The 16,626-nt window shown below is 34.1% G+C and overlaps 2 protein-coding genes across 6 annotated transcripts; both read right to left on the bottom strand.

The window, feature by feature from the left end:
• Window positions 1–5,847: 5,847 nt before the first annotated feature.
• Window positions 5,848–12,798, bottom strand: LOC126721687 (putative disease resistance RPP13-like protein 1). 5 transcript variants are annotated; one of them, XM_050424746.1, is made up of 5 exons: window positions 9,118–12,798; window positions 8,445–8,516; window positions 6,789–7,856; window positions 6,472–6,548; window positions 5,848–6,327 (listed from the first exon to the last, which is right to left on the bottom strand). In XM_050424746.1, exon 1 carries the CDS (start codon window positions 11,123–11,125, stop codon window positions 9,443–9,445), a length of 1,683 nt encoding a protein of 560 aa, XP_050280703.1. In that variant the 5' UTR covers window positions 11,126–12,798; the 3' UTR covers window positions 5,848–6,327; window positions 6,472–6,548; window positions 6,789–7,856; window positions 8,445–8,516; window positions 9,118–9,442. The 5 variants fall into 5 exon arrangements, with proteins under 5 accessions (XP_050280703.1, XP_050280701.1, XP_050280699.1 ...); XM_050424744.1 differs by having other exon boundaries at window positions 5,848–6,548; window positions 6,789–7,636; window positions 7,789–7,856; XM_050424742.1 differs by having other exon boundaries at window positions 5,848–6,548.
• LOC126721860 (putative disease resistance protein RGA3) lies at window positions 11,187–12,602 on the bottom strand. The gene has a single exon (XM_050424936.1). It carries the CDS (start codon window positions 12,600–12,602, stop codon window positions 11,187–11,189), a length of 1,416 nt encoding a protein of 471 aa, XP_050280893.1.
• Window positions 12,799–16,626: the final 3,828 nt, after the last annotated feature.

The raw sequence follows: 16,626 nt of genomic DNA, 5'->3' as shown, positions 1-16,626 counted from the left end.
TGTTCCTTCTCTCTATGGATCAGGAAAAAAGAAAAAGAAAAATTAGAAACAAATTTTGCCATAATTATGTAGTCAATTGTGAGTGTTGGAGAAAAATTGGTGGATATTTGGGAAAGTTTTGTTTATTACTCAACTATCTCATTAGGTTCTAACAATAGTGGGGCTAGAGCGACGTTAACAAGACGCTTTGCCTTTAAATTCTCTGAATATAATATGATATATGCTTTTTCCTTACAGTGTGAGGGGATTTGACCTTGAAATCTGAACTCTACTGAAGAGGATAGATGTTAATTGGTCATATGGGTGTCACTTGATCATACTTAATGTTGAATTAATCTTTGAATACTATCAGTATTAGAGATACAAGCTTTCTAAGAGTTTATTTATTTATTCTGATAATTTGATAGTTGGGTGGGTAAAGATTTGAACTTTAGATGTTTTTATTCAAAACACCTCACAGGAGGTGTTAATTAAATTACAAAACTTTTGCCAGAGAATCAAACTTCTTGAAAGCATTTAAAAATAGTTTTCCTTTTCCATCCGACTATTATGCTTGTCATCTAGTAAATATACAGTTATGAGGAAAACAAATTCTTCTAAAGATGTGTCAATTGAATTATAAAACTCTTGCAAGAAAATCAAACTTTTTGAAAACATTTAAACCTTTTTCATTGGACCTTTATTCTTGTCTAGTAAATTCAAAGTTACGAGGAAAACAAATTCTTCTAAGCAAATGGTTCCCAACATTCCTTTCTTCATCGAAAATAACTTAAAGTAAATTAAAAGTTATAAGGTAAAAAGGAAAAAATAATCATCTAATCCTAACATTCCTTTCTTCATGGAAAGTAACTCTATCTTATATAGGGTTTCCATTGTTTCAATGTATAATATTTTCCTCATAGATGTGTTTGATAACATATATATTTAGGAAACATGATTTATTTATTTATTTATATTTATTGTTTAGTGGGAACCTTCAAAATTTTCTAATGTTTGGTTGTGAAAATTTCAATGTCTTTATCTCAAGTGAAAATTTCAACCCAATCAACACAAACACACCTAATTTTTTATGAGTTAATAATTTCCGTCTCAATTCATCTTAGACAAAATAAGCCTGTTCCGGTTAGCCTCTAAACTAAGCCCTAAGCAATTATTATACAATATAAATACTTATTTGTGGAGAAAATTATAGATACTGATGTAGAGACGTTGGCATAGCTCAACTAATCATACACTAACCAAATAAAAGAATCAAGATTTTGTCTAGAAGTCATCTCCACCTGCAACTACCCAAATTCTTTTTGTATCTTATCCATGGAATTACATCATGTCACACTTTTTTAACCCTCAAGATGGTTGTGCATGCGCACCTACTAGAAAAATCATAGAGCTAGTTAGAGAGCAATGGGGGAGAAAGGGCCATCTCCATTGGTACCTTGTCTTGTGGTTGCAGCCTTAGGATGGTTCATCTGTGGACCAACCATAGCAGACCTTCTGGAAAGTCTGGTTTCTGTATTGAGGATTGGAGAAGAAATAGAAGGCAGGGTGGCCTTCTCTGTTTTGATGCTGATGCTTCTTTTTCTTTTAGCGTTTGTATACTTGCTCTCCTCATATTTTCCCACTCTTGGTATGTCATCTTTTGCTAGTACTCAACAAGCCAGTGGCTCTGATTCTGATGGCATTGGTTTTGGGTTTGGAACATTACTTTTGTTTGTGCTTTTCTGTATTTTGTATAATCTGTTCTGAGCTCTTACCATGCTTGTATTGCCCATCTGTACAAAGAAAGAAAAAGAAAAAGGCTATGCAATTACACAGGTTGTGCGGACCATTAACTGCATGCTTCCCAATTTTTGCATTTTTCCGTTACTTCTTGAAGTTGATGGCATGCTATATCAGATATCCCAAGTGTGCATGCGTGCACCGGTCACTGGTGAGAGTGCAATGATTATTTTTCACTAATATTTATTTTACAAAAGCTCAAAAAAATATAAATAATCATTTTATTGTATTGCATAGTGGGGCATTAAATCACAAAAAAAAAAAAAAGTTTCCATTTCATAATAAAGATTTATTGGTAAATTGCATTGACCTCGACTAAGGTTTTTTTTTATTATACTCATATCTCCTCTAGTTTGAAATAAGACAGTCACATCTCTTAAAATGCAAACCATTTACATTAAATTCCTTCAGATGATTGAAAAAATGCTTTAAAAAAATCTTGAATTAACTATCCCACACTCTATTTAAGCTGTCATCCACAACCCATAGGTAATTAGGGATTTGTTTTTGTTTTTGTTTTTGTTTTTGTTTTTTTGTTTTTTTTTTCAGCCATCCAAGAGAGGTTAGTGTAAATATAAGGGAGTAAGTGTATTATTTCAAATTAGAGGGGAGAGGAGGTAAGTGTGATAGCAAAAAATCTTAGAGGAGGCTAGTGCAATTTTCCCAAAGTTTTACCCATTCATGTAGCTATATCAAATCATTTAAAATTTCTTGTTTTTGCATATTTCAATCATCAGGCTTACCTATATGTATAACTTGACGTAGCTTGTGAGAGTTTTGAGGTCTAATAGTAATGGCAATTTGCAATTTAAGGGTTGTTATAGAATATTTCAAGAGTATACTCTCTTCCTCTGACATAGGGGTGGACCCCACTTAAGGAGTATGTAATAATTTTACGCAATTTAGAATAGTTTATTTTTGAACTTTAATATAATTCTTATTTCCTGTTTAAATTTCCTAAGATAGCTGAGCTTTAGCGAAAACAAGAAATACTGGAAAGTACAAATAAGCACTTATGGAGAAACGAAGCGAGGAATATAACTTCAATCCAGAAAGACCACAAATAAAAGCAAGTTGCAACACTGCAACAAGAGGGAAAGCTTACACATAATTAGCTTGATTATCTTTCTAAAAAAAAAAGAAAAAAAAGAAGCAAGATTAGGTACAAAGGATAATAAACTAATATTAAATGGCGGCAAAGTTTATCCAACTTTGAAAGTAACAATTATAATGAATAACTAAGAAACAGTTCCTAAATCAGTAAAAGGGATGGCAAACTCAATACAAACCCATTTACCCACTCAAACTTAAATATTAATTGGATTAAATGGGTATTAACCCTATTAACATAGGTATTAATTGGCTTTTGACTAGGTACCCAATTTAGATTTAACTATCATTTACCCAAATCACTCAATTCTAAAATCCCCAAAACCACTAAAAAGACCAAAATATCCTTGGCACCACAAAAAAAAAAAAAAATCAAAATACACCTCAAATGATCAAATATACCTAGAAACTTCTAAATGACTAAAATACTCCCAAAATTTCTAAAATGATAAAAAATACCTAAAAACCTCTAAAACAAACAAAATACCTATGAAACATTTAAAATGACCAAAATACACCTGAAAATCTCTAAAATGACCAAAAATACCTATTACATTTGAAATGACCAAAATACCTCCAAAATCTCTAAAATGACCAAAATACACCTGAGATATCTAGAATGACAAATAAAAATTCCCAAAAATCTCTAAAATGAGCCAAGATACCTAGAAACCTCTAAAATGACCATAATACCTTCGAAACCTCTAAAATGACCAAAATACCCTTAAATCTTTAAAATGAGCCAAAATACTTAAAAATATCTAAAATGACCAAAATTCCCTCGAAACGTCTAAAATGACCAAAAATATTTTGAAATCTCTAAAATTACCAAAATACCCTCAAAACTTCCAAAACGACCAAAATACCCTAAAACCTCTAAAACAACCAAAAATACCTTGAAACCTCCAAAAGGATAAAAAATACACTAAAACCTTCAAAATGACCAAAATAACCTCATACCTCTAAAATGACCAAAGTACCCCTGAAATATCTAAAAACACAAAAATAACCTCGAAACCTTTAAAATGACCAAAATCATTTTTTTTATATGCATTGTTTTGAACCTTTTGAAACTGCACATTTTTTTTTGAGGTTTGTGTCTATGGTTTATTTCCATTGAACCAATACTCTCCTCTCCCCTTTGAACTAATGTTTTGGTTCATTGTGTTTGTGCATGAGAATGAGAATTTGAAGAATAAAGTGCTAATAGGTGACTCCGTTCCTCTCATCATCTTTATTTTTATTTTTTATTTTAAAATTTTAAATATTTTTAAAATTATATATTTTTTATGTGCATATTTTCATGATAGATATGTAGTAAATATTATACTCACATGCTAGTTATACATATTTAATTTATTTTTCATGTGCTACTTACATATGTATTTCACATGTCTTGATTGTATATTCACTTTACAATAATACTCACATGATATGTTATATGTAAATAAAATACTCACACAATTTTTATATATATATATATTTATATATATTGTACAAAATATTTTAAAAAAATCAAATGCCAAGTATTTAATTTGTTTTCCCTAAAATGTTAACGTTTGAATTAAATTAAATTAAGGTATTATCTTTTGGATAGGCGGTGTAAGGAGATGCCTAATATCTTCCCACCCGTTACCAAATTTCTAAGTCTAAGAATCTTTGGTTCGAATATGTTGGTTTGCCTTAATTAATTTAAAGACCCTTGAATTGGTTTTGAGTTAACTACTCGTAGACCCATGTGATGCATGAGAATATATAAATATTATGTAATGAGATGTAATATATTAAAAGCAACAATTACTTTAAGTATTTTTTTTAATCTTTACAAATATATAAGTCTATTATTTTTGGTGTGTTTCATTAATATTTTTTAAGGTGAACCATATTCTTCTAACTTTTGTTATAGTCGGTTGTATTTGCCTAATATATAACTATACATTATAAGTTTCAAATTTACTATTCAAATTTCTCATCCCTTAACTCTTAGGAATAAGGAGAGTATCATGATAATCAAAACTTATCACAAAACTATAATGCTATCTTAAACCTAATTAAAATGAAACCATAAGAATAAAAGATAGACTTTATAATGATTTGCAACTCAAACAATTGGTAGGCATATTCGAATTCGTAGCCATGTAGATTTTATTTTTATATAAACTCAAATTCCTATTTCCAAAAAAAAAAAGAAAACTAAGTATTAACCCAAACCAAAATTCAACTAAAGCTATTAGAGGGATTAATTTGTGATGCGAAATTTAAAAAATGCAATACCAAAACACATATAAAAAAAAAATCAACCTAATTAGAGTTATAAGAAAGAAAAAAAATCCACCGAGAGAGAGAGAGAGAGAGAGAGAGAGAGAGAGAGAGAGAGAGAGAGAGAGAGAGAGAGAGAGAGAGAGAGAGTACTTACAGTTTTTTTGTGAAAAAAAAAATATGGATTGAATAGAAGAAATGATATCAAATTTATACAAAATAAGATGGGGAGAAGAAAAATCAAAATAAAAGAAAAAGGAAAGGAGGAAAGAAGTTTAATGGTAAAGTAAAGAGTAATTGGGAGATAAAGAAGTAATGAGGGAGGAGAAAAGTTTGAGGAAGTGTAACAGTAGATGTGGACTAATAGAGATAAGATGAGGGATTTTTTTTTTTTTAAATAGGGAGAAGAAAAGTTCAAAAAGAGGTTGAAAATAAGTCAATAATGTGGCACAATGATAGAGTGAAAAATTTATTGCATATATATATTATAAAAAGGATGGAAAAAAAATAATGACATAGCTGCTAATGTAGCTTAACAGAAGCGTAGCAATAATAAATGCTACGCTACAACTTTTAGATATATAGGTGACCAATTACACCTTAAATTAATGGTTGGTGGCGATAAGAAAAGAGACTTACATACACCTCACCCTAGAAATACAATATTAAAACACTAAATATAAAATTTAATACAGACAATTTCAAACCAGCAATGCAATCTTCTTTATTTATTTATTTTGAATGAGCTAGATTTTATTCAACAAAAACAACATTACAAACCAGCTGCAAATTATACTGTCATCAAAACAAAACCAAACTAAGTAACTAACTACATTCAGCCAGCTGTAGAACAAGAAGATAAAAAAAGCAGCACCTAACTCGAATAAAAAACTGAAGGAATTCTGCAATGGCTACACATAATCCTATTTTGGATAGAATTCCTTATATGCACAAGAATGACCTGTATCTGACGTCCTGCATAACAACTGGAACAATATCAGCATATAATCCTTTATAATTCCTTCAAAGTTGCAGTTGCTTAATTTTTTCATCATGAATAGCTTAATGTTTGATGTGTATAACTTCGTTCAGAACTCTATGTTATGCTGGGCCTGCACTATGATATGCTCCTAGCAGATGATTATTTTGGCTCCAGCATCTTCACTTTTGAATTTTTTCCTGCAAACATTTTGAAGTGACCTCCCTTTCAACATGAATCTCTCTCTCTCTCTCTCTCTCTCTCTCTCTCACATACATACATAAGCACAAAATTATATATCCAACTTGGTCTGATGTCAGTAATACAGATTATTGTAAATTTACCCTTTTGGCTTTAGCATTAATCGAAGTGAATTAATTTGGTTGTTCTTCAGCCTGGCCTATATTATTCATGTTGATTCCTGCAACAAATGAAAGTTGTCACTAATCTATTAATGAAGCATTCTTGTTAATATCAAAAAAAAAAAACCCTCTGACATCCTCTTTGTTTTTTTACTTGTACATTGATTTTCACTGAAGCTGCAGGTTCACATTAAAAGAAACTAGTAGAAGTTCATATGAATAGTCAGAAGAGTTCATGATTTGCATACAAGAATTTTTGAGTTGATGAAATAGTAATTACTAAAACAGAAAATTCTAACCTCCATTGCATGTCAAGTTCTCAAACTGTTTGTTGTAGTCCGACCACTTTTCTTCAATCTCCCTCTTTATCCTCTCAGCTTCCTTCTTCTCCTCCTCTGCATTAGCTGCCGCATCCCACTTTTCCTTCAGCTTCTTTCCATCAGAATAGATTGTTTTCTTTTCTTGCTTTGCTTTTTCCTTTTGTTTTGTCAAAGAATCTATTTTTTGTTTTAGCTCATTTATCTGTCCTTCAGCTCCAGAGATACTCCTTCCAACTTTGTCGTGCATGTGCTCATTGATCTGTGTTTCAGCCTCAATAATACTCCTTTGAATTGTTGCCTCAACTGAATTGAGTTTCAAGAACTTTTGTTTATTCTCATCTAGTTGAGATGCTATCTCAGCCATAGGCTTGATCAGATTGGTGCACCTTTGGATGGTGTCACTGGCTTGGTAGAAACGGATTTTCAGAACTGTGAAGTCCTTTGAGATTTGAAGCAAATAGGTCTTTCATTTTAACCGAGATGCCATCATTTTCATCTATGTAACACAAGAATTCTAATGCTGAATTCAAAGAAATGGAACAACCAGGATGACATGCAGAAGAGAAGTCGGTTGCTAATACATTTTTTACCATGTCCAAAGCCTTGTCTATGTTGAATTGACCTGGCCTGGTTTTCTGGGACTGGACATTTGTAATGAAACTGTTGGATGCAGACTGAGAATCCGCTCCCAAGGAAGTGTAAAAGGACTTCATATCATCGTCCTCACTGTCAATAGACTCAGTAGAACCCTCTTCATGCCTAATCCTGTCCATAGACTCAGAAGAACCCCGACCTGATGCTTGTCTGGTGAATTCATTGGAGGAATCCTTCATAATAGATACAATACAATGAGAACTGACTGTTAGTAGCAAAAGGGATTTTAAGATGTAAACTTTGTGGAGCTTGATTAGCCTTGAGTTACTGAAAAAGATAGTTTGAACCCGGTCTCTTCCCATTCTGCTTTTGGTTCATTTAGTACCTCATCAACAGCTTCGTCTTCGTCTGCATCAATATGATCACTCCAATAGACCTCTGTGGCAATGGCCCCTATAAAAAATGTGAATCAATACTGACTTGACCAAGATCATTATTTACAAAATGAGACCTGTTCCCTATACCAATTTTTTTCAAGTGAACACCTCCAAGAGAAGGTAACCAATTTATGAAACAGGGTGGAACAAGGTAAACGGATACAAGAAGATGTAACATATAGGTAATTAGATGTGGCGTGTGGTATTCTCTCTCTCTCTCTCTCTTAATTGAGTGAAGTTTACCCTACTGAAGGGTTGGGAGAGAGATTTGAACCAGTAACCTTCATTTCATGGTATGTGATCTGCAGTCAATTATGCTACCCCTTAGGATTAAGGAATATCAAATTAACTTGTTAGAAACATTTAATTCTATCAATCAGGTTAAAATTTTTCAGTCAAAGAAGTTTTATTTATGGTGCAAAAAGTTGGACAACGAAGAGTTGGTTCTTTCTCAGCAGTTGTAACACATCATTAAACAACACAACAGTATTGTGAAGCAAGCCATGTTTTTAAGGATGGAACAAGATACATGAGAGAGAACCATATTATGTTGTGGTTAGCTCATAAGGTGGAGTTGAATAAAAGAGAGAGTTTTGCCTTTTACCTTTGTGACTTTGCTTTAAGCGAGATGAATTTGGTTGTTTTTTATTTGGTTGTGCATCAATTATTTCTATCCCTGAAACAAAATTAAATATACTAATAACTATAAGGAGCACTTACAATGAAAACATAAATTTAGAGATTCACAGATATATATATATATATATATTTGTTTCTTCAATTGTGATTTAAACTGCACTGCAATTTATCATATGGAGAAACTGATAGAAAAATCCATCATTAATACTAAAAACTGTTACTATAGCATGTTTGCATGTGAGGGAGAACAGAAAAAGGAAAAAAGAAGCAGCGAAACAATGCTACAAGTGAATAAAGCAAAAATTAACTTGAATGTGTGGAAGTGAAGAGGTTGCAGCTTGAGCCTTTAAATCTTGGTTTCATGCAGGGAGCAGCTCATGATTCCATGTCATATATAATGGAAAATTTTCTGTAGAAATAAATTACTAATATTTTAAGTTTGCCAGGTCTAAAGAAACATAAATTGCATCCAAACACATTAAAAAGAGTAAGCTTCATATATAAAATGTTAAATATTTCAAGGACTTGGCATATTTGAATTTATGAGAGTTGATGTTCTAGCTTATTTTGTGTTAAATAGTTGACATTTTATGATACTATTAGTCAGTAAAACAATGTATGGTATATAGAGTACTAACCTCCAGGGAGTGGAAGAAGACGATAGCAAGCTGGTTCTGATGGTTTCTTCTAGGGCAAAGCTGATGTTGAAGAATCTTTAGGGAAATCAATCTCCAGGTCAGGAATGTGCATAACCTTTGGCCTATCTGGACCTCCTCCGCTTCCTCCCTCCTTTTGACATCGCTTTGTCAATAGTGGACACTTTTGTATTTGCAAATGTTGAAGCGAGCTGGGAAGCCGATCCTCAGGCAAGGACTGGAGCATAGGGCAGTCCTCAATGTAAAGGTCCTTGAGTGAATGGAGGTTTTTCAGTATCCCCTTGGAGCCTAGATGCTGCAGAAAGGGTCATGAGCCAATACTCAAACACTCCAGCGTAGCAGGTAGCTCCTCAGTTAATGTCACAAGCATTGGACAGTTTCGGATGGAAAGTAGTGTGAGAGATATCAAAGTTAGCAGAGACCCTTCTTTGCTCTCGGACAAAGACATCAAATCTTTGCAATCATGAATGTACAACACCTTGAGGCCAGGAAGTTGGGGCCATTTTGGAAGTAAGATGAGGTTTGAGATGCCGGATATAACCAGTGAGCATAGAGAGCTGGTATTTGGTATTGCCCTCACTAAGGTTCCATCACGACAGGCATATAGTGCTAAATGCCGAAGACGTTGGGCAAAATGTTGTTCTGGGAGAGCAACTAACAACTCACACCCGCTGATCTCCAACTTTTCTGGATCAAAGTATTTTGGCAGTGCCTTCAGCTTAGGGCAGCTTATAACATTCAGTTCCAACAAATTTTCGAAGGACCATTGTTCCCCACTTGACCATTGGCCTTGATCATCTATAGCCTCCCAAGTAATCCATGTTCCATGCCAATCCTCCAGAATAGGATTGTCAATAAGCTTTAGAGTCTTCAAACTTAGAACCACTGGAAGCGCCCTTAAGGATTTGCACCTTTTGATCTTCAGGAAACTCAACATAGGAAAGACGTTGGGCAGCTCCCTTAGCTTGGGGCAGTTGCTAAACTTTAGCCACTCGAGGGAAGGGCATTCAACGTCAGGCCATTTCTCCAACTCCAGCATACCTTTGATGTAGAGCACTTCAAGATTGGGTAGCTCACCTAGAGTGAGAGTTCTGCATTTTGTGCAATCATTCAAGGTAACTCTGACCAAATTTTGGAGCTGCCCTTCTCTCATCCAAGCTGGAAATTCATTGCCCCTGTAATGACATATTTGGAGCTCTTTGAGGTTTAAGTGAGGTTGTAGGTCTTCAAGGAAACTCTTTTCAGTTGCTTCATCATGTGTATTGACAATCCTGTCACTCCATTCAAACACCAACTTCTGAAGGTATTTCTTCTGGTTCAACTTAGCCTCTCCTGCATTAACTGCATTTTCTAGCTTTGAGATATGCAATGTTCCTGAAAGATATGTCATGTTCTTTAGTTCTTCAATTCTATATCCAGTCTTGTGGCTGACCTGAAACACATGCCAATCATGCAGAGAGGTTATGTCCCCCACGTTTGGTGGCAGGATGGAGAACTTGACCCAGAATAAATCATCAAGCTCCAAATGTCGCAAATTAACCAACTTCCTTAGGTCCTTGGGCAATTCGAAAAGATAAGGGCACCCCAACAGTTTCAATGTTTCCAAATAGTAGAGTTTGCAAATTGAGTTGGGGAGAACTTTGATTTCTGTTCTAGAGAGGTCAAGGTAGCGTAGCAACTTCAACTTTTCAATTGAGCTAGGCAATTCCAAGATTGCACTTGAACTAAGATCCAAGGTCCGTATGCATTCCATTGTACGAAATACTTTGTCCAGGGCCTGACCAAAGTTTTTCAAGTGGTGACTAGGAAATAGAAGTGACCGCAACTTTGTAGCCTTCTCAACAATCTTCAACATAGGCTGCTCAACATCATTACCAACCAAGCTCATATGACGATGTTGTTCACAGAAATTGTATGGCTCATTATCATTAATTAGACAACAACTGGGGCTTGAAATTGATAGTGCCAAGTCATGGATAAGATCATGCATGTTGAATATCTCCTTGTTGTCAATGACTGAAACTTGAAAGAAGGACCTTACAAAGAGCTCATCAAAATATTTGATTCCAGTCTCCTCTTCCTTCTCGTTCTTGAGCTTGTATAAACCTTTGCGCAAGCCAGAGCTTGACCAACTCTTCCTTGTGGAAAATGTATGCCTTAGGAAATAAGGAGCAGTAAGAAAAACAGCGCTTTAGATGAGAAGGTAGATGGTCATAGCTCAATTTCAGAATAGCCAAAATTTTGGGCTTGTCATATCCGGAGTTCTCTTCCTCTATCTCCCATATTTCACTGCTTTGAATTTTCCTCCACTTGTTTACATCATCAGCGCAACCACGTAAGAGACCTCCGATTGCCTTGACTGCCAATGGGAGACCTTTGCACTTTCTGACGATTTCTCTACCAATGTCTTCCAAGACTTCCTGCCTTTGGCTGGACAAACTGACACCCTGAAATGCAGTTTTTGCAAACAAAGACCAGCATTCCTCTTCGGGCAAATACCCCAAAAGATGGGGAGGCTGTGTACCCATGATATCCTTAACCTTGGTAATCCGACTGGTGACCAAGACTCTGCTTCCCTTTGCCCCTTGTTTCAAGAGATCCTTTAGGGGCTCCCATTTTAGGTAATCCTCAGTCCAGACATCATCTAGAACAAGTAAGAAACATTGTCCAACCATGTATTCTAGAAGCCGGGATTGTAGGTCGCTTGTGGAGCTGTCATCCAATTTCATCTTAGAATGAAATTGTATCATTTCTTTGAGAATCCTGGTCAGATCAAATTGGACTGTGACGCAGACCCACATTTTGGCTTCAAAATGCTCATTTACCCTTTCGTCATTGAAGAGAAGTTGAGCAAGAGTTGTTTTTCCCAAGCCCCCCATCCCTATGATGGGAATCACAGAAACGTCTCCTTCTTTATCGAATTCATTCGATAGCAGCATATGCATTATCCTTTCTTTATCATCCTCCCTGCCAACTACGCCTGACTTGTCCACAAAATAGCCTGTGTAATTTGGGCTCACAATATCACCGCCATTAACTTTGATGTTGAGATGGAAAGCTTCTTTTTCTTTGGCAATCCTATCGAATCTTTCTAAATTTTTTTTGATTTTATGCGCTGCATCCCTTTTATAGGATGTTCTGCTTATACTCAGAGTAGTCGGGAATTTATGTTCCTTCTGCCTTTGTTTCCAAAGATAGGCTTCTGTAGTAAAAGCATCCAATATGTCTTCAGCATCAGAAGCTGCATCCTGGAGCTTTCTGAGCCAATCTTTCAGATGTGGCTCATTCACTTGCTTGTTCTCAGCATCTTCAACCACACTTTGAATACTAGTGAGCTTACTTTCCAGGTCCTTTATAACTTTCTTGATTCCATGGACCCTAGAAAACTCCTCCCGGATCGACTTGGTAGTACTCTTAAGGATGATATCCACAACTGGTTTTATTACATATGAAGTTGGGTCTGCCATATATGGTTTGTTGATGGCCTGAAAGACTTAAGAAGATTGAAAATATTTCTATTGGGTCAGTCTCCGGATTGATTAAAGGATAGGCTTTTGTTGTGTAAGTGAACCAAATAATCAAAGGATGAATATCTATACTATTATGAATGTATAGTGTCTCTAGAAGATTGACAAAATGGAAGAAAGACAAGGAAATGAAACAAAAAATTAATGAACTTTCGATTCTCAAAAAAAGAAAAAAGAAAAAAAAAAGAACTTTCTTGTGAAATTTCCATGTCCCTGAAGAAAAGTATCTAACACGTTTACTTACAAACCAAGTTACACGCTAGCTATTCATATCATAGTAGAATTAAAACCAGGGACAACCACTTGAAAAGTAAAAGTATAGAAGAGTGGATGAATAAGACCTGGGTTTGCTTTACACATTCATTTAACAAAGGGAATGGTTACTCATACTGGTGAGAAAGAAATAGAAACATTTGTGGTTCCAACTTCCATACATAATTAATGCGGTGAGAAAGAAATAGAAAAATTTGTGGTTCCTACTTCCATGCATTATTAATGTCTGTAAAGTCAAGTGAGCGCAACCGGCACTTTTTTGTGTTTCAAAAAAATCCTAGTTCAAGTACTCATTTCCATTGTAATTATCAAATTATATTAAAAGGAAAAAAAATTACAAAAAATGTTACGAAAAATCTAGAGACACACTCTTGCACATGCTTTGCCACAACTTATCAAGTCATGATTAAATTAATTTCCACAAATAGCAGTGGTAGTCCCACGTATAAGTTAGGTGTTGTAATCTAATCATACGTTAACAAATGTGATTGTGTCCATAGAACTCTGGTGACTCGGGCCAAACTTGACCAGACTTTTCAACTTCACTTTTTGTGATATTTTGTTGTTAAAGAAAGGTCATTTGTGATTTGTTCCAGGACACTCACCAGTCACCCATAAACGCCACTAACTAAGCTAACAAAGAAAGCACAGGAGGCTATACATAATCCAGTAATCCCCAATATAATAAAAACAATAAAATCTCTAAAACAAATAATAAATGAAAATAAAAGGCATAAGAATAGAGTTGAGAAAGTATTACTATTAATATCCCCACTGACTGAGCATTGCACTTTGGAGCGTACGAATACGGCATTGATGTCGGCGTAAATATGGGAACTGGGAAGGACAAAACATATATGTTCTTTTGCGAGTTGTTTGTTGTGGCCATGGCGATTTTGAACTGCTGTTGGTTCCAGCTTCCAGGGCCGAAGTGAACTGAGAAGAGTTTTAGGCTCAGCTTTTAAAGTGGCATTTAGTGGTAGTTATTGTGTGTGTGTGTGTGTGTGTTTTTAACATAAATATTTTTTAAAGTTATTTGTCATAATTTTAAACAAACTAAACGAGCCCTGACAAGTTTATATAATATTTAACCGAAAATATGGAAATATGGATGAAGGGGTTATTAAATTTAGGGGTGTCAATTCGGGTTAGCGTGTCGGATTCGTGTCATATTGAGATAGGGGCATTTGACTAAATGGCTCAATCCTAACCTGACCCATTTAATAATCGTGTCATGATTCTTCAACCCTAACCCGACCTGTTAAGGTGGGTTGACCTAATTCAACCTATTTGTTACGCTTAATAAACGAGTCGTGTTGGGTTTATACGAATGTAATACAACCCATTTCAACCTACATATTATTAAATATAACATTTATCTAAAAATAATTTTTTTTTACATTCCAAAAGCAGTGCATACACTTCAAGTCTTCAACCCACATTCAAAATAATATAGTTCAGCCAAAATAATATAGTTCAGCAAAAATATAACATTTATCTAGAAATAAGTTCTTTACACTCCAAAAGAAGTGCATACACTTCAACCCAATTTTTTTTTTTTTTTTTGAGAAGCTAGATAATTTAAAATAACATAGTTTATAGATTTAACAAAACTAATATAGTTTAACAAAAATAAAATAATATAGTTCAACAAAAATATAATATCCTTGGAACTTGCCAAATGCTAAGTATCAATATTGAAAGAATTGGAGCAAACAGTAAACTAAACCTTATAGAACAAAAACATTATGTAGAAAAAATTACCGCAGAATTTTGAAACACCAATAAAACGGTTTTCTTTAATCCTAAAACTCACTAAACACATGAGAGAGAGAGAGAGAGAGAGAGAGAGAGAGAGAGAGAGAGAGAGAGAGAGAGAGAGAGCAATAACTAGTTTGAGACTTTGAGTTTGAGAATTGGGCGTGAGACTATAAGATAATAGAGTGAGTAGTATAGCTGAAATAAAAAAATAAAACTAGATATTTATAAGAAGGTTTAGAGATTTAGGGTTTCTAGAGTTTAGAGATCTAGGGTTTGTAAAGTTTCAATTTTCAATTATATCCCTTATAAGTTTTTGTAATTACTCACTTTTCTTTTTAAGTTTAAAATATATGTTGGATATAAAAGATATTTGACAAATCTAAAATAAAATGAATGTTTATTTGTTATACGAGTTAAATGGGTTGTGTTAAATGGGTCCTTTTGGGTTGACACAAATAAATTGGCCTATTAAACGTCTATTACGAGTTATGCGGGTTGACTCGTTTATGACCCAAACCCATTAAGGCCCAACCTTAACCCGCAAAAACCTGTGTCGGGTTTGTGTCGTGTTGGTCGAACATTGACACTCTTACTATTAATACAAACAGAATAGAACTTCAGAAAGTAAAATCCAAATTCTGAAATTTCAGGGTGTAAAATTCGAACACCTCCAAACTTTAGGAGTATAGTTTATAATTTAGCCTAATAATCTATATCTATATATCTATATATTACTAAAAGCCGAAACGTAGCATTTAATGTTGCTACGCTCAGATTGAGCTACATTAGCTGTCATGTTATTACCATTCTTTTTCCTAAAGTTGTCCTACAATTTAAAATTAGTTTTCTTAAATTTAAAAATACTAATAAAAAGAAAATAATTCCCAACCCTTTGTGTTTCACAATTATGATTTTAGATGGCAACTCTTTGTGTTCCACGATTACAATTTTAAACAGCAACCCTTTGTATTTCATGGTTACAATCTCAAACAGAAATTGTTCAACTTCCTAACGCCAGACTTTGGCTTTCTAACTCTTTCATCTCTTCCTTTCCTCACACTATATTAATACTGAAAAGCTGGATGATTCAGTTTAGATATCTCCAAATCCCAGTTGCTCTTGATCTCTATTCTTGTGGCTGCCTGCATAATAGTTCAATGTAAGAATTAGATTAATAGTGTTGTTCCTTTTTATTGCTCTTTTTTTTTTTTTTTTTTTTTTTTTTTTTAATTTTTTACTACCTCTTTCGTGTTGTGGGTCATATATGAGTTTTTATGTATTTAGGTTGGGTATTTGTACTGATATATGATTGTTTGTTTCTATGTTTAAAATTGATTTGTTTTTTTTTTCTTTTAATGTTTGAGACGTTTACATTATTGGTTTATATTGTGTAATCCGTGTGATAGAGTTTTAGTAGTTAAAAAAATTGAGTGATAGAGTTTTAAAGTATCCGTGCTTGCAGAAATTCAATTGAATGATGTAATTTGTGCCTGTAGCAATTCAATTTGCTAAGGCATTTTAGTAGTTAGCAAATTGAATTATAGAATTTAAAATTCAATACTATACTCAAAACATGATACTTCTTCTTTTTTCTTGGTCTCCTCATTTAAGTAAATCCCTCCTTCATCATTGAAATCGATTTAAAATTCCTTCTATTAGCTTTGATTATACTTTTGGCTATATCATAAAAGACTGTTTTTTGATATAATATTTTTATGGTAATTGATGGGATTGACGAAATCAACTACCGACGAACCCAGTATTACAGATGAGATCATCCTCACGGACAAACCCAAACAAGTGCCTCCATCACTGACGAAGGCATCAGGACCATTCAATACTGCTAGTAACACCTCGGATGGTTACAACAATAGCTACGCAAACCGTTGAAAGCACATTAAAGCCCCATTACTAAGCAGGAGGCGTTACC

Source organism: Quercus robur, chromosome 4 (genome assembly GCF_932294415.1).
Source record: "Quercus robur chromosome 4, dhQueRobu3.1, whole genome shotgun sequence".
In the NCBI taxonomy this organism is placed as follows: domain Eukaryota; kingdom Viridiplantae; phylum Streptophyta; class Magnoliopsida; order Fagales; family Fagaceae; genus Quercus; species Quercus robur.
This window is presented reverse-complemented; position numbering and strand designations above follow the sequence as displayed.